This window comes from Talpa occidentalis, unplaced genomic scaffold (genome assembly GCF_014898055.3).
Source record: "Talpa occidentalis isolate TD23 unplaced genomic scaffold, MPIMG_talOcc4v2.1 talOcc4.12, whole genome shotgun sequence".
NCBI lineage: Eukaryota > Metazoa > Chordata > Mammalia > Eulipotyphla > Talpidae > Talpa > Talpa occidentalis.
Window position 1 is genome coordinate 69,668,952 of NW_023601212.1, and position 18,763 is coordinate 69,687,714.

Sequence of the window (18,763 nt, forward strand, 5' to 3'; positions counted from 1 at the left end):
TGGTGGCGCAGTGGTTGAGGGCTGGGTTGCAAAACTGCCCGCAGCCTCTGCAGCGCCAGTTCGATCCCTGTGCATTGCTCCCCTCAGCAGTGTACTTTGTCAGTCAGGCTGCTCTGCTCTCCGCTCCGACTCTGGTGAATTCTCACCCTCCCCCGCTTCTGACTTACCCACGGCTTGTATAAATAAATAAATAATTCTTTAAAAAAAAAGAAAAAGAAAAGAACACATCTTTCTCAAGACATACTGATATTATAAAATGAGTTTTTATTATTTTTTCTTTTAGGAAATGATAGTAATAAATATGATATTTATAATATCTACAGTGTGACTGGTGCCTCCTGCGGACAGTTTCACAGTGCTGCGCTCAACCCACTGGGCCACTGGGTAGGCCCCACATAGGTTTTTATGGAGCAGCTCCGACTCCAGGGGCTGCTTCCTACTCTATCCTTTTGATGGAGGATAAGAATAGAAAAACTGGAAAGGAAATACAAGATCAAGAATCTAACTCACACGGAGGTAGGAGTAGAGGGGCTTAGCGTAAGCCATTAATCTGGTTATAGAAACCAAGACCCTTAGACATCAATGCCCAGATCAGCATGTGCAAGACTCAGAAACTATCAGACTGCTATAGGGAGTGTAAGGAGCACAGACCATCCACCCACAAAAACGAGCTCCTCCCCTACCAGAAGGAGATGACAAAACCTAACACTGCTCCCACAATAAGGCAGCAGTCTTTCTGCCCACCTGTGGCTATGCAGGTGCTTCTTTTCACCACCTCTCTTCCTCCGCAAGGCAGCAGCTTCCTTCTTCACGGACCTCCCTGAGTGGAGGCAGCTTTTTTGAAACACATCAAAGGCAGCCCACTCCCCTGCATACCCCTTATCCATGCTTCCTCACAGGGGGTGGGGATCATGCCTTATTTGCCAAGCTTTGGCAGAGCTTCTCATAAAATATTTGTTAAATAAATAAAAGGACTTTAAAGGTTTGCAAGTGACAAGCTACAAGTCTCCTATGACAGACTTAAAATTTGTCTGCAGATTCAGTTTCTTCCCTGAGTGTCCAGCGTGGGTCTGGACCCCTCTCAGCACAAGAAGGAAGCTGGGGCATGGTCCTTGTTCTTGTCCTGTTGCAATCTGACCACGGGTACATTGCACACCTCCAGTGTTGGGGCAGGAGCCATCCTTCATCCTTCACATAGGTGATGCCACATTCACATAGCAACAGGATGCGCCCAAGCTCCCCAAGCAGGGTTAACAGATACATCCACAGTCACATTGCCAGGAAGGGATGACGACACATTCAGTCACATGGTTGAGATTTCTCAGTTGTGCGTAGAATTAGAAGCTCTTAAATCTGAGGTTTCATCAGGGACCATGGTTAATAATGGAAGGAGAGCAGTGTTCCTGACTTTTCCTTGATATTTCTAGTCGAGTGAATTATTTGCATCATTTTCTGTGGGGTGAGGTGTGAGGGAGCACGTGGATGTTTAAATGACTTTCTCAAAGGCAAATGACCGTGGTATGTGGGCTGTCTCGGCCAGGGTGTTGGGTTTGTCCACCTGTTGGACAGATAAAAAGATGTGGAGCACTGGAGAAGGTCAAGCTGCTGTGGGAGAGCTGTCAGCCCAGTTGCTCATCACCAAGATGACCCCACCTGAACCCCCATACTGCTCTCACTAGTCATTCCCACTTTAGAGAAACCATTCTTCAAGGTGAACCCACATCTATCTTACTGGATGCAAAATGAACTGAACTTTCCTTCCAATAACCCACCAGAAGCAGCCTTTCCTATTACTGCACAAATATTTTACCAATCGTCATCTTTTCAGATCTGGTTGGGAGGGGAGATAGGATGGGATCCCTGCTTTTACCAAGCGTGACCTTTGGAGAACAAATTTTAAAACTTACTACATTTGTCTCACCCGGGGTCCTGTGAACCATGTAACATGCCGGACCATGGAATCTCTCTCCCACCTCCGGCTCAGATCCAAACTAAATTCACCTCCCCATTCACCCCTCCCAAGCTCCACCGCAGCTGGGCTTGTTGCCTATGACCCCAGGCAGGGTATTGCTGCTTTTCTCTTCCTTCCTGCCTACAACCCCTCTCCTGCTCTAGATGGAATCTCCACCCCACTTTTAAAACATGACTCTCTTCTAGTCCATGTATTCCTGTATAACCCCAGGCAAAATGAGAGCATGCTGGGGCACCTTCTAATAGCAGGGAATATGTGATCCCCAGAAACCCAAGAAAATTTAAGCTTAGTGGCCAGAAAAGGAACATGACAACTAAGATGAAGCTCAGGTCTAAAGCCTCTTACCTTTTTGGGTATTTGCACAGTGGAATAAAGTGTATTTGGTGTATTTTCCTCTGGAACAGTATTCTATTAAAAAACAATGAAAAGAAATCATCAGCCTCCCCTGGGTCACACAGACAGTCAAACAGATGCCCTGAACCTAGAGAAGTGAAAGCAGAGCGGGGGAGGGGATCCCAAGGGGTGGGGAAGTTACAGAAGAGTAACAGACAGTGGAGGTGCTCTTGTCAGTGGCTGATATAATAATTAAAAGCTTTTCTTTCAAGAAGAAATTGCATTGTATAGAACTTTTTGTTTAAATGAATTAAAAAATAAATAAGATATATAAGTCCCATGAGCTATGAGCTTCTTAAGGTCATTAAAGGATAATTTGAAGTAATGCTAATGTTGTAAACAAACTTTTCCATCAGTCAAAAGAGCCATTGCATCAAATCAGTCAGGATGAATAATGGAGTAAAACAAGCCAAAGCAACAGCAATAGCGCCTTCCAGGTTAGAAAAGATCATTCCTGAACAGGATGGCCCTAGGGTTTCCCCAGTGGGTCTTAAGCAGGAGCATGATGGTGAGAGGTCAGCCCAGATGCATGGAGCACAGAGCAGGTGCCCCTGTGAGGAAGGGAGGGCATTTAGGACACCCCCTCAGGAATGAAGCCAGTGTCTCCTCCTGAAAGGCTGTGGTAAGATGGGACACTACAACCTGACCAGACACACCAAAGGTGGGATAAAACTAGAATTTTGAGGCTCCAAAGTGTTTTTATTTCTTCCTTGAATGAGCCAGTGTTGAAAAGGGCTCCATGACCTCTCAGGAGCTGGTCCAACTTGGGCACTATGATCGTTCCCACAGAGCCCTTTGACATTATCTACCTGGTTCATCTTTCCAAATTGCCTCTTGTGACTTGTTTTTATTTTATTTTATTTTTAAAATTTTACTCTAATGATATTCTCATCAAAGGATTTCCCTGGAATTATCCTTGTGTTCATTCACTTCAACTTAGTGGCCAGCACGTAGGGTTGTCTTGAGTGTGGCCTGGAGTCACTGTGGGCCTGAGTTCTCCTTCTCCTGATGGCTCCTTGTGTTGTCTTAGAGGAAAAAGCATTTCTAGAGAGAGCCTCTGACACCTCAACTCAAACTCCATGTCAAAGTCACACTTCCCTGACCAAAAGGCATTGGGCCTGGAGAGTGGCTGCTGTGAATGGTGGGCTCCTGCAGGGTTGGGTCACAGATCAGTGTGTAATTACTGGCTGGGTCAGAGTGAGGTGCTCCAGAGGCCACTGACTCCTGCACAAATGGGCAGCCATAGAGACTTGGGGTGTGGGGGAGGCCTATGTGCGCTGGGTTTTAAGGGTTATACATCCTCCTCTTCCATGTTGCCTAAATCCATGAAAAAATCTCAAATAGAGCAAGGAGGGTCTCAACCAGGAGGATCGGGCCCAGGAAAGATGGGAAAAGACTCACAGGGGGGAAAGTGACCGTGTCATATTCTGGGACCTCTCCAGGAGTGTGGCCATGGCTAGGAACTTCGTGATGAACACCAGTCCCTTTCTCCTCTCCAGTAGACTCTGAAATTAGGTTGAGAGAGAATCAGAGCTGGCCCCTCTGTTCATTCACCTTCCCCACCGGCCTGGCACTCCCTCTGGATGTTCCACTTAGGGAGACTGACCATCCTTGTTTGCTTGTAACTGAAGGGTTTTCTGGGAAATGGGACTTTCAGTGCTAAGCCAGGAAAATTCCAGAACAAACTAATCTCCCTCATGACTTCTCTTTTCCTTCTCTCAACCAAACCACCAAAAGGGAAGAAGAGATCTGAAATGGGCCAGAGTGTTTCCAAGGAGGTAGGGCAGATCTCAAAAATGTAAAGTTCAACCCAAAAGGTGTGCAGGCCCATCATCTACCCGCACATGGACAGTGTCAGTGGGGTGTGTGGGACTGCACATCCTTAGTGTCAGAGGAGAAATCTGCAGGGTTTAGGGACACAGAACAAGAGGCACAGCAGGGAGAGACTCAGAGAGAGGCTTCTAGGGGGACTGTATCCAGACTGAGGTTTCTGAAGTGGATCCAATAGATGGGGCTGTGGTGGGGCTGGGGCTCTGACGGGAAGGGGATAAATGGACTGACAAAGGGAACTGGTTAGAGCTGGAGGCCACTGTCTCCCAAATCAGGGGAGAATAGCCAGCATTGTGGGGACTGTGTCAACAGGAGGGGCACACCAGTAAGTCTTCTGGGGGAAGAAGAGGGGCGGGGGCAGCTTAGCTTTGGGAGAGAAGTTTGGGACCTTAGTGAAAGAAAACCAAGGCATGCAGGCAGCCAGTCTTCCTTGAAGACAGAGATACAGCTTCTTATTTTTGTATCCTTAGTGCCTGGTGCTGTGCCTGGCATACCATCCAACCTGTTTGTTGAATAAATGAGGAGAGGTTAAAGACAAAAATAGAACATGCTTTACCTTTTTTTCTTTTTTGATGTATAAAGAAATAACGAGCATTGGTAGCAGCAAGGCAACAAATACGTCCACCACAGGGAGGACCATGATGTACAGTGTTTTACCAACAGCACCTTTAAAGAGAGAATGGGTGTGAGGGATAGGGGAGGAAAAGGAGTCAACTAGGAAAAATGGCTCAACTTTTAGAGCCACTGCCACCTCCTCCCAGGCTGGTGACTTCCTGGGAGCCACCCCCACCCCGCCCCAGATTTTCCACAGGTCTGTCTGCCAGTAGCAGGGGCTGATGAGTGAACACAGAGTTTCCTGGAGGAGGGGACCGTTACCTTCACAGAGCTTCCAGGCAGCGATGGGATTTGAAGAGCTATTGCTCACGGGGTTCCTGGCCACACACTTATAGGTCATGTTCCCTTCTTCTTGCCTCCAGGATATGGAGAGGACAGGGCCATTATGGACCTCCTTGTTTGCCTGTTCCAGGGACATCCATCTGTAAGTCACATCCTCATCTTCCTGGTCTACGGAGCATGTCAGGTTGGTGACACAGGAGCAATTCTCACTGCTCTACTGTCCTGGGGTGACCTTCAGCTGTGACAGGTGCTCTGCAAGGAAAGAAGTGGACACTGAGGGTGGAAACTATGTCCTCAGCCTCCCTTCTCTGAATTATTGCTATAACCCTCAGACCCCAGTCTCCCTGGGGTGCAATAAAGAGAAAGCAGCAATCCAGAACAGAATTCCATTCTTTTCTGGAACAGAGCTCTCTAGGTCAGCGTGTTCATAGCTTTATAACAAGAAAAACAATAGTGACAGAAATAATAACAAGTCACAGGAGCTGTTCCCAAGCATGGTCATAAGGCAAGCGTTGTGCTACATGAACGTTAGATGCTGGCTGATTTCATCTTTTTTAAAGACTTCCTGTTTGCCTGTCCTCGGGTTTCCTTGAAGAGACTTTCACTTTACTCTCAGGAGATGATAGTATCTGAGGAAACTCTGGTCCCTTCCTCTGCCTTGTGCTTCACAGAATGGGCAATTGTTGGTAAGAGCCTCATTCCTCAGCAATGCAACAACTGACAGCCTTCACCTACATTTCTCTACTGTGGGTTTAGACTGTTAAGATTGCTGATTAAATGTGGTAACCCCCTCCTTCTCCCCTAGTTAGGTCACCCGCAGAATGTGTCTCCTGTTCCTGTCAGCTGTGGAGGACACAGCTGGATCAAGGGGCAGGACTTGCCTCTACAGTAAACCTGGAGGCCCCTTCCTGCTCTCCTGATATTGCAGTCTTGTGAGTGAGGCAGTTTTTCTTTCAGGTGATTGAATAATTATTTTGTAATGAGACCCAAGGTGTAGACTTGGGGGAATGTATTTCTCAAACCTAAGTTTGCTAGAAAAAAAATACAGCTGATATTTTTATTTTCCTTCTGATTCTTAAGTCTATGCCTCAGTTGGTTACACTCTTCAGGGGAAGATATGTGATTGATGTCTACACCCAAGAATCTTTCTAAGACAGAATCACTTTCCCCCTATTATAGATAAGGAAACTAAATTTCAAAGAGACCAAGAAACTTGCTGAAGGCTGAAATGAGTAAGTAGAGAGACCAGCATTAGGCCTGTGTGACCCCAACTCCCACTGCCCTCCCTTTGCATCATGCTGCCTCTTCCAGAATCTCTGAGGCGAAGGGACCACCTCGGGGTCAGTGACATCTGCTCTTCATCCCTGCAGGAGTCCCCTCTTCCACATTCTTGTCGAGGGTTTCCCCAGCCTTTCCTTAAACATCTCTAACACCACTCTCCCAAGACAATCATCCATGTGAAGCTGATTCTCACCATAGACTCGCAGCCTGTAGTGCCAGGTGAGGGGGCTCTGGAGGGATGAGCTGTATATCCTCACGTGATAGAGACCCGAGTTGTTCTTCATCAGTTTGTTGAGCTCCAGGGAGTAGTTTCCAGGTAAGAAGTGCACTCTTCTTGTGTTACAACTTTGGGTCTCTATGATAGTCTCATTTGGCTTTTGAGGCTGTATGGTGAGGAGGGTGTTTGAGTTAAAGGACCAGACAATGGTGTCAATCTGCTCTGGTAAGTCATTCAGAGGGAAAGTCATAGACCCACCAAAGGCACCAATCAGCTCCATCGGGGCTTCAGAGGCTGCCGACTCTGCAGACATAGAGAAACAGAGAATAAACTCAAATCCCTGCTTTTATCACCAATTATTTACCCCCTTGTTTCCTGGAAGCTCCTATGAAACCCTCTAGTCAAACCAAACATGTTCCTGGTAGAGCCTTTGGAGACTTACACAAAATCATTGAGGTCAGGACTCTGTCTGAAAGAGGTGACTGTAGGGGAGCCCACCCCTTTCCCAGAGACCTCTGACTGAGAGGATCAAGTACTGAGGGAGACCATAAGGCCCACCTCCACCCTTGACAAGTTTCTGTGTCAAGCAAGTGGGGATCCCTACTTAAGAGTCTGATTTCTCTTGGGAGAGCTGATTTAATGCAGATGAAGGTAGCAGCTTCTTTGACCTGGAGGCAGTGGTCAGAGATTGGGAGGTGAGATAGGAGTTCCTAATGATAGCTATAGCTTAGCAGTTTGAAGATTTATCTTTCAATTTTATAATAGAATAGAGTGGTTCAAGGTCATTCCCAGTGTCATTCACTTGAGTTCCAATATCCTTCTTAGAGTGGAAAAAAAAGTGTGAGTGACTGAAAATCATCACATGCCCTGGCTAACCCTGGTGCTTAGCCCAAATTATCAAGAATCACAGTAGAACTTTACTCCCCCAAGATATTTTGGTTTCATCACAATCTTAATTCACCTCATAAAACAACCTACAACCAACTATCACTGGTAATAGGACTTTGTGTGAAAACCAGTTAAGAATGGGACTGAAAAATTTTCAGAAGTGGTTGACTGAGTATTTCCAGTGACCAGGTGTGGGGATGAGTCAGAAGATTGGAATAGCAGTGAGTGCTAGAGGCCTTTAGGTAAAGACCAACAACTTAAAATCACCTACTGTGATCCTTTTTAACTCTTAATGCTTGCAAGAAGGATTTTTAAAATATTTTAAACCACACTGAGGTTAAAAGATTTTTTTCAAATTGTTGCCAATAAGAGGCCCAGTCCATATCAGTAAGCACGGGGTGAGCCCTTGCCAGGCCTATTTTCAGATGAGACAACTAACTAACAGACTGAAAGAACTTGTCAAGCATCAGAAATAGTAGCAAAACTAAAACCGGAAGCCATATCTTTTCCTTAAAAGTTTCACCATGAATTTACAGAACCCAAAGTTATTTTCCCTCTACTTTTTAACATAATGTGTCAAACTGAAATTTCTGAAGAAAATTTTTATTTATTTTATCATGGAAATTAATTCCATCATGAAAACCAGATTTATCTTTAAAAATCTAGGGAAGGAGTCAAGTTGGAGGCTCCTGACAGTTGCATTTTGACAACTTGTCTGCAGGGCTATAGACTTTATGTGCTTCTGCATCAGGTTGTCTTTCCTCCATAAAAAATACTAAAAATTATATTCTATGAATATGTCGGTATGAAAATGAATATAATTCCAAAGAGATTCATGATTATATATTCATCATTATTATTTAATTTATTTTCTTCTGATTTTAAAAGAATTTAAAACCACTCTGGGTCCCAGATACTGTGGGTAATTGACCTTGTGGATTGACCTAGTAATCTAGACTCTCTCTCATTTCCTGCTTGGTTTTTCTTTTTTAAAAAAAGCTTTTTGCATTTTATTTGTTTACTTATTTAATTTTTAAAAAAAATTTATTTATTTATGCATACAAGAACTGGGGTATAGGCCAGATGGAGGGGGCAGTGAAAGGATTCACCAGAAAGAGTGGGGAACAGAACAGGCAGATCTACTGAAATACAATACTGAGGGGAGAAGCGGGTGAGTCAGGAGAGATCTGCTGTGCCATGTGGGTAGCAACCTGGCCAGGGATCGAACTCATGCTGCAGTGGCTGTGGCTAGCTTCATAGGTTGCGTGTTAAATATTTGCGCCATCAGCTTGTAACTCATGCTCCTTCTAGTAAGACAAATTGCTCTACTGTTCTTTATCTAAAATTGTTTCATTATTTCCTTATTTTTTTAAATATTTATTTATTTATGCATACAAGAACTGGGGTACAGGCCAGATGTGTGGGGGCTGAGAGGATTCACCAGAGATAGAGTGGGGAATGGAACAGATAGATTGACTGAAATACACAACTGAGGGGAGCAGTGGGCAAGATAGGCGAGGTCTGCTGTGCCATTGGTTTTCTCCCTGGCCGGGGATAGAACTCATGCTACAGAGGCTGTGGATTTCTTCTAGGTTGTGTCTTAACCCCTTGCACCACCAGGGAGGCCCTCATTATTTCCTTAATCCCTCTTGAAACTCAGTTACCCTGGCAAAGGTTTTCCAATAAGTATAGTTGCTCTATATTAAGGGTTTATTTTATATCAAAGATTATTGTAAATAGTATGGTTACTATTTGAAGCAATCTTGAAATAAGGAAGTTTGGAAGTTTTATCTTTTTATACAGGGATCAACAATCTATGGTCTATGGACCAAATCTGTCCTGCTGCCTGTTTTTATAAATCAAGTTTTATTGGAACACAGCTATGCTTTTTCCTTTACATAGTGTACATGACTGATTTTTCTCTACAAAGGCTGAATTGAGTCCCTGTTATCAAGGTCATATTGCCTGCAAAACTGAAAATATTTAATATCTGGTACCTCGTAGCAAAAGGTTGTTACTCTTGATTTGATGAGAAAACTGTAATTCAGAAAGCTCCAATTAACTTGTTCAAGAGCAGAGTTAGTAGGTGATGATTTGAGGATTTAACCCAATGTCACTGCAGCTCTAGATCCTGAAACCTTTCCACCTGGCTCAGTGTGGAGGTCTATTTATACTAGCTCCAGACTGATTTCTCAGTTTTCCCAGCTTGTTCAAGGGCTCAGGTGTCAGCTCTAAAATCCTTGATGCTCAAAGAAATCAATTGTCCCTTCTTGTTGTTTGGTGACCTTCCCTCAAGCACAAGGGGATTGCCAGGGCCCCTGGGAAGGCAACTGAATGTCACCACATGTTGACCTACTCCCTTGACTACAGGCTTGGAATCGTGATCAACTACTTGTTAGATTTATCTCAAAAAGCACTGGTTTTTTTCCCCCGAAGTGATTGCCCCTTAGGGGCTGGTTCCTCTTTTTTTTTTTTCCAAAGAGGCATGTATTATTTATTTATTTGTTTGTTTGTTTGTTTATACATGCACTGGGTGCAGTCAGAAGCGTGGGAGGGTGAGAGAATTCACCAGAGCCAGAGCGGGGAGCAGAGCAGGCAGAAGGACGGAAGCACACTGCTGAGGGGAGCAGCGGGCGGCAGGAGAGGTCTGCAGCCATGTGGGACCCTCCTCCGGTGGCCGGGGAGCAGCCGGGGATTGAACCGGTGCTGCAGAGGCCGCGCGGGCAGCTTTGCAACCCAGCGCTCAAGCGCTGCGCCACCGGGGAGGCTCTGGTTCCTCTTTTGAACACATTGGTCCCTTTCCAGTTCTCCCCACTATAATTTATCAGTCAAGGTATACACAATTCAAGCATTTACCAAATCAACCTGTTACGTAATCAGATTTGTCAGAGTTATTACTCTACTTCTCTAATACTGAGGGAAGATGGTTTAGGTTGCTCTCTCTTTGATCTCAAGGGGTTTCAAAATAGTCCTGGTGAACATTACAGACAAAATCAATCTAATTTGAGATTTTGATGGATTAATGTAGTCATTCTTCTACTTCAACCCAGAGATGGAAGAGGTGAACATTTTCCCATAAACTAAAGCAGGTGCAACCTCTCAGTTTGGGGCCCTTTTGAATAATTTCACACACAGGAGATTTGGGGGGAGACATTTTAAGGTGGGGAGGTGATAAAACTATAAGGATGTGGCTTTCGTGCATTAGTGGCTATGCAAGCATGACTTACATATGAGCAAATCTTTTTTCCACACATATGGAATATATTCTTAGGGTAAATCAAGAGATATGCATTGTGTGGGGATTTAAGATAATGTGTCCAAATCCACTGTTCCTTGTTAGAATAAAATAGAGACTGACACAGTGCAAATTGCAGACACGAGTCTAGATGGAGTGCATTATTCTATCTTAATTGCAGCTTTGTGGAGGGACGAGGGATCCTGAAAGGAGAAGCTGGCATCAAAGCACACCCTGGTGTGTGTTCAGAGGATAGGGGCACGTTTGGTGGGTCTTAGCCAGTTTTATTTCCTTTCCCCACACTACTGTTAAAAGGGGTCCAGAAAGAAAACACTTCCCTCCTCAGTGTCCAAGCCCTAAGGAGCTGAGCATATAACATAACTGGAGTGGGCGTCGGGGGAGATAAGACAGCCATGATCGCTGCTCTCATGGAGTTGGGAGACATTCATTAAATAAGTAGCTGCATGCTCTACAGTTATGAAAAGGTAGAAACAGCTACTTGGGGGATGTGTAATTAGAAGGAAGTTCTAACATAAATTCTGGGATCAGAAGATTCAAAAGAATGAGTGATTCTCACCACTGATTTTCAACACAATACTGGAAGTCCTAGCCAGAGCAATCAGACAAGAGAAAGACATACAAGGAATCCAAATAGGCAAGGAAGAAGTCAAACTATCACTATTTGTGGATGATATGATAATATATATAGAGAACCCAAAAAAATCCCCAGAAAAACTAATTAAACTTATCAGTCATTTTAGTAAAGTAGCAGAATACAAAATCAACGAACAAAAATCAGTAGCCTTCCTATACACAAACAATAAACCTGAAGAAGAAGAAATCAAGAAAGCCATTCCTTTTATTATTGAAACAAAAAAAAATCAAATACTTGGGAATAAACCTAACAAAAGAAGTAAAGGACCTATACAAAGAAAACAATAAAACACTGTTAAAAGAAATAGAAGAAGACACAAAGAAATGGAAAGACATCCCCTGCTCATGGATCGGAAGAATTAACATTATCAAAATGGCCATCCTACCAAAAGCAATTTACAGATTCAATACTAGTCCAATTAAAATTTCAATGTCATTCTTCAAAGAAATAGAAAAAATATTGATGAAACTCATATGGAGCCACCAAAACACCAAATAGCCAAAACCCTCCTGAAAAAAAAAGAAGGGAATGGAGGCACCACACTCCCAGACTTCAAACTATACTACAAAGCCATAATCATCAAAACTGTATGGTATTGGAACCAGAACAGACATATGGCCCAATGGAACCAAATAGAAAACCCAGAAATAAACCCACAGATCGTGGTCAACTAATCTTTGGCAAAGGAGCAAAGAATATGCGTTGGAGCAAAGAAAGTTTGTTCAATAAATGGTGCTGGGAAAACTGGGTCACTACATGCAAAAGAATGAAGCTTGACCACTACCTCACACCATACACAAAAATCAACTCAAAATGGATTAAAGAACTAGACGTAAGACCTGAAACCATAAAATACATAGAAGGAATTATAGGCGAAACACTATGTGATTTGCACATCAAAGACATCTTTACAGACACATCACCCAAAGCAGTGATAGTGAAGGCAAAGATCAACAGCTGGGACTACATCAAATTAAAGAGCTTCTGCACAGCAAAAGAGACAATAACAAAACCAAAGAGAAACCCCACTGACTGGGAGAACATTTTTGTACCCAACACTAATGATAAAGGACTGATCACAAAAATCTACAAAGAGCTGATGAGACTCTGCAAAAATAAAGAAAATAATCCAGTCAAAAAAATGGGCAGAAGAGCTAAAAAGAAACTTCTCTGAAGAGGAAATGCAAATGGCCACCAGGCATATGAAAAAATGTTCAATATCACTTGTAATCAGGGAAATGCAAATCAAAACTACCATGAGATACCATCTTACACCAGTGAGAATGGCGCATATTAAAAAAAACTAGCAACAACAAATGTTGGCAAGGGTGTGGAGAAAAAGGAACTCTCCTGCACTGTTGGTGGGAGTGCAAACTGGTCAAACCACTATGGAGAGCTGTGTGGAGATTTCTGGACCTACTAAACATAGAGCTTCCATATGATCCAGCAATTCCACTCCTAGGTATTTACCCAAAGGACACAGAAACATCAATTCCAAAAAGCACCTGCACCCCTATGTTTATAGCAGCACTATTTACAATAGCTAAGCTTTGGAAACAACCCAAATGCCCAAAAATAGATGACTGGATCAAGAAGATGTGGTACATATACACTATGGAATATTACTCAGCAATGAAAAAAGATAAACACCTGCAATTTGCAGCAACATGGATGGCGCTGGAAGGGATCATGCTCAGCGAAATAAGCCAGAAAGAAAAAGAAAAATTCCAGATGGTCTCACTCATAGCAGGAATCTAGAAAAATTAAATAAGGGACCAGAAAAACGAGTAACTATAAGAAAGAAAATATCAATATCAGCGAACAACTATGAAGCAGAGACACTATATGGGGGTATGGGGGGCGGGGAAAGGAGGGATTGGGGTCACAATAAGAGGGTTGTAATTGTATGGGGAATACAAAAATAAAATTTAAATTAAAAAAAATAAATAAAGTGTAAAAAAAAAAATAAAATGCAATATTTGAAAAAAAGAAGAAAAAGGTAGACAACCCGATGGACAAGAGACTCGAAGTACCTAGTTTTATATTTTCATCTTCTTAATAGTCTCTTTTGCAAAGCAAAATTTTTAATTTTAATGGAATTCATCAATTGTTTTCTTTTATGGATTGTGCTTTTGGTGTCATATCTAAACACTCTTCACAGTGGGTTTTTTTTTTTTTGTATTTTTCTCTCTTTTTTCCTCTTGGCTTTTTTCCCTCTGTTTTGCTTTCCTGGCCATCTTCTAGGTTAATTGTATATTTTTTATAATTCCATTTTGATATTTTTCAGTGTATCTTGCATGTATCATTTTGAGTAGATTTATTATTTTTATTTCTTTTTAAAGATTTATTTATTTATTTATTTATTTATTTATTTATGCATAGAAGAACTGGGGTGGAGGCCAGAGATGCAGGGGGTGAGAGGATACACCAGAAAGAGTGGGGAGCAGAACAGGTGGATTTATTAAAATACACTGCTGAGGTGACCAATGGGTGAGACAGCAGCATCTGCTGTGCCATATGTGGGTGAGCTCCCTGGCTGGGGATCAAACCCAGGCTATGGCGGTGATAGAATTGAGACTAAACTCCTAGGCCACCAGAGAGGCCCTGAGTGGATTTTTTAATGGCAGCTCTAGGCATTACAGTCTATGTACACCTGAAGTGTAAAAATCTTACCTATATTAGATTCTTTAACCTTTTTTCCTTAATAGCTTGTCTTAAATAAATTCTCTATATATACTGAGAACAATAACTTTTTGCTTCAATTGTCAAACATAACATAGACAACTGAAGAGCCAAAGGATAGTTTATTATAATTACCCGTATTTTTACTCTTTCCATTATTCCACTTCATTCCCGACATCCCAAGTTCCCTTCTTTTTATCATTTCTTTCTTTTTCATAGATTCCTTTACACATTCTGTTAAGGTAGGTTTGTTAGTGAAAAATTTCCTTCACTTGAGAATGTCTTGATTTCATCTTCCCTCCTGGGTATGGAATCCTAGGTTGACTGTTCTTTTCTTTTGGCTACAAAAATTGCAATGCCATTCTTCTTGCTCTCAATGGCTTCTAATAATAAATCATCAGCTATTCAAATAGTTTCTCCTTGTAGTTAAGGTTTCAATCTTAGCTGTTTTTTAAGAATTTTTCTTAAAAATCAACCACAAGCTGGTTGATATATGTGTCTCAGTATGTATATTGTTGAGTTTCTCCTGCTTGGAGAAGGATCTCAACTAGCAATTCTGGGAAGATTCAATCCAAATACACATTTATTAAGCATCTGTCCAGTGCCAGATGTGGTACTTGGCAGCTAGTGTAAGAAAAGAGTACTGGCGGGGCCCTCCCTGGTGGCCATGCAAGGCGTTAAGATGCAGCACTATGAAGCTAACTGAGGCCACTGCAGTTAGCTCCCAGCCAGGAAGCTACCTACATGGCACAGTCGACCTCTCTTGACTCACCCGCTGCTCCCCTCAACAATGTATTTTAGTCAGTCTGCCTGTTCTGTTCCCTACTCTGTCTCTGGTGAATCCTCTCACCCCCCACACCTCTGGCCTGTACCCCAGTTCTTGTATGCATAAATAAATAAATCTTTAAAAAAAAAAGAGAGTACTGGCTTTGGGGATTCAATTTCTGTTCTACTTCCTATCTCATATGTTAAAGCCATATAATCTTGCAAAAGACATGACCTCCTTGAGCCCAGGTTTCCTCATCTGTAAAACAGGAATAGTAATACCTGTCTCATAGATTTGTGAGATTGCACAAAAAAATCCCAACACCTTGCACATGATAGGGGCTTAATAAGAAGTGATCAGGGGCCTCTCTGGTGGCGCAGCGGTTGAGCGCTGGGTTGCGAAGCTGCCCGCCACCTCCGTAGTGCCGGTTCAGTCCCCGGCCCCTGGGCGAGGGTCCCACATGGCGCACAGACCTCTCCTGCCGCGCCCGCTGCTCCCCTCAGCAGTGTAATTCATCACTCTGCCTGTTCTGTTCCCTGCTCTGGCTCTGGTGAATTCTCTCACCCTCCCGCGCTTCTGACTGTACCCGGTACTTGTATAAATAAATAAATAAATCTTTAAAAAAAAAAAAAGAAGTGATCAGTATTATCAACTATAAGCTGGTTGATTTATGTGTCTTAGTGTGCATATCCTTGAGTTCTCCTGCTTGGAGAAATTCCTCATCCATTTTCTGGAATCCGTAGATTTATGCCTTTTGTCAAGTTTAGGGGCATTTTAACACTTCAAAAAATATTTTCTTAAGTCTCACATTCTTTTTTATTTTTCTCCTTTCCTTCTGGAATTTTAATGATGTGAATGTTAGATCTTTTGTCATTGAAACAGATCTCTCTTAGTTTTCTTTAGTCAATTTTTTTGTTATTCAGATTGGACATTTTCTTTTCTACCTTCAAGTCCAGTATTTCTTTCCTTTATTATCTCCATTTTGATATTAAGCTCATCAAATGAGTTTTAAATTTTTTATTGCATGACTTAGTGTTAAAATTTCCCTTTGATTCTGCTTTATATCATCTATTCTTTTACTAAGATTTTCTAGGTTTTGTTCCCCAGTGAGTTCATAATCACTTGAAGCATTTTTGTAAATGCTTTATGGGAAGATATGGAGAAATACTATTTTGAGATAAGAAGACATATGGCTGCTGTCTTCTTGAGAAATGTTATGAGCAAAAACTCCTGGGGGACCCCACCAAGGCACATGGAGAAGAAATGCAAAGAAAAGTATGCGCAGAATGCAGTATATCTGGAAAATAGAGTGATACTTTTTTTTAAAAGATTTTTTATTTATTTATACAAGAACTGGGGTACAGGTCAGAGACGTGGGAGGGTGAGAGAATTCATCAGAGACAGAACGGGGAACAGAACAGGCAGACAGACCGAAGACACTGCTGAGGGGAGCAGCAGGTGAGGCAGGAGATCTGCCACACCATGTGGGTTTCTCCCTGGCCAGCTGGGAATTGAGCCCACACTGCAGAGGCTGTGGACAGCTTCACAGCACAGTGCTCAACCCGCTGCACCACCATGGAGACCCTAGAGTGATTCTTTTAACAGTTATATTGGATCATGTTTTTTCCTATAGTGGCTAACTGTCTCTATTGCCACAGGACAAACTGCAAAGTCCTTTCTAGAATCCTCTAAAACGTTCTAGACATTAATTACAATGCAGAGATCGAAGGGTAATGGGTAATGTCTGAGGGGCTCCCAAAGCCACATGGTCATCTCTCTTCTGTGATCATCATTTAATGTGTAAAACAAGAACAAAGTCACTTTCTCTTGCTCATGGGCTGCTGTGGGGGAGCTATAGGGTGAGTGTGAAGGCATTTTGTAATTCTAAAGGTCAAGAATCACCAGGTCTCTGGGGTAACAGTAAGAGGGGTGATTCTGGGGTGGGGGTTCGTATCTGTTTCATGGGTTTGAGGATTTATCCAGATATCTATCCCTGAGAGCTAATCATAGATCAGTCCCGCAACTTCTGAAATGTGAAAAGGAGGGTGGAGGGAAGGAAACCACCTGGAGCCTTGGGCACCCCAGGTATTGTGCCTGCAATGATGGAACATGCCCCAAACCTGAAGGAGTAGAAAGTGGAGCCCTTTTAGGCAGACCAGTCCCAGTTTCCGCCATGCTCATCTTCCACTCCAGTATCTCAGAGCATAGTTGAGATCCTGAATTTCTGAATGTCTGAATGCCTGATACTGATACTGAATGCCTGAATTTCTCGTGTTGGTACATGCTCATTTCCGAAGAAAACAACTCCCAGCCTTCTTTGACCTCTTCATTCCACTCTTAGAGAAGACAAGGCATGGGGGGGAGGAGGAGATGAAATGTACAGTGTGCTTGCTGTCATTTACCCCTAGATTGTCAGTGTTCCTCATTACCCACCTCACAGTCCTCCACTTTCCTCGCCCCCAGAAGGACCCCTGCCATCTCCTCCCTTGCTGGCAGTGTTGCCCAGTGGGTGATAAGCACCAGTTATGGTCCTGCCATAATGCCTTGCCTGGGTTCTAGTTCTGTCTCTTCCTGTTTGGCTTTGGACAGATTGACTGTAATGTTCTATGCCTCAGTTTCCTCATCTAGGAAATGGGGATAACTGTAGCTCTGTCAAGATTATACATATTAAATGAGGCAATTTACATTAAAATAACATAGAAGTAAGTTCTCACCTCAGTAAACATTAGCTGTTGTTTCAATTAACTCATTAATACAGTTTCTAATGACAAAGAAGCAGGGCCTTGGCCATAGTAGATGAAATCATAGTCCCGGTCTTCATATGAAGAAATTGTGAACTACATGATTGGAATTTCCCTGTCTCCTGTGTCAGCAATGTGGTTCCTCCTCCCTGTTGAAGGGTCCTTCCACCACTTCTGCGAACTCCACCCTGACACCTCCTGGCTCTTCGCTGCCCTCTGCTGACATAAGAGTCTGCCTCACCTGCTCTGTTTCCAACAGACTAAAGCCACCAAATGCAGACTCTGACATATTTGTATAATGTAAACCTTCCTTAGAAAGGATGAGGGCAGGGAAACTTGATAGGAGTTCATTTGCTTAGCAGCTGTGAAAATTAGTATGAAAGATTCGCAAAACATTCTGAGAGCCGTTTGCCACAAATGAAGGGTGATTTTTATACAAAATGTCATGCTTTGATGTAAATGAGGCAGGCCATGTCAACAGTTAGATGAAAATCCTGTCACTGAAAGTGGAATTGTCAGGGCCCCTATCCAAGTGCCCCAGGCACTGTGACCCAATCTGAGCTGTGCAAGCAGTTGGCACTGACTACAGCTCTCCTGGGTACATAAATGCAGAGTGACTCAGTTTAGAACATGCACGTTTGTGGGTTAGTGACTACATGGACAGATCTCATCTTAGACACAGGAAAGGATGACATCACCTCCTCTCAAAAACATCAGTTTGAACAAATTTTCCACAAATATACCTTACCAAGAACTGAGCTAATCTGATGTGAGGGATTACACCTGGGTAAAGCCAGAAATAAGAGATAATGCATTGTGGACAATACAAATTATGCCCATTATGCGCCTCAGTCCTATACAAAGTCCAACAACTCACAGAGAGAGACGCCTTCCTGTTGGAGGAGAGTGAAGTGAGCTCCCAACTTCACTGCAGATCCCAGACCCACATCAGATTGTCCTTGCACCAGGCCAACACCCACAGCTCATGGCAACTCCAAGTGGATCCAGTGAGCACAGATCCCCAGCCCACCTCAGAGTCAACTGCCACCTGTGGATCTGTTGACTGTGGCCCCCACTGACTAATTCTGGCATCCCACCTGGGTGTCCCACAGTTCAGTTTGGTTCTGAAACTCATCAGCTAGCCCATTCCCACACCTAAAGACTCAGTCCCGTGAGACTGTCCCCAGCTTCACATACCAATTGCCA

At 43.1% G+C, this 18,763-nt stretch overlaps 1 protein-coding gene across 1 annotated transcript; it reads right to left on the reverse strand.

Moving 5' to 3' along the window:
- Positions 1-1,486: 1,486 nt before the first annotated feature.
- LOC119242291 (SLAM family member 7-like) lies at positions 1,487-18,763 on the reverse strand. Its single transcript, XM_037508021.2, is given in 6 exon segments — positions 1,487-1,558; positions 2,318-2,380; positions 3,767-3,870; positions 5,072-5,344; positions 6,567-6,893; positions 18,755-18,763. Coding segments are annotated over 5 exon segments (816 nt in total). The 5' UTR covers positions 6,871-6,893; positions 18,755-18,763.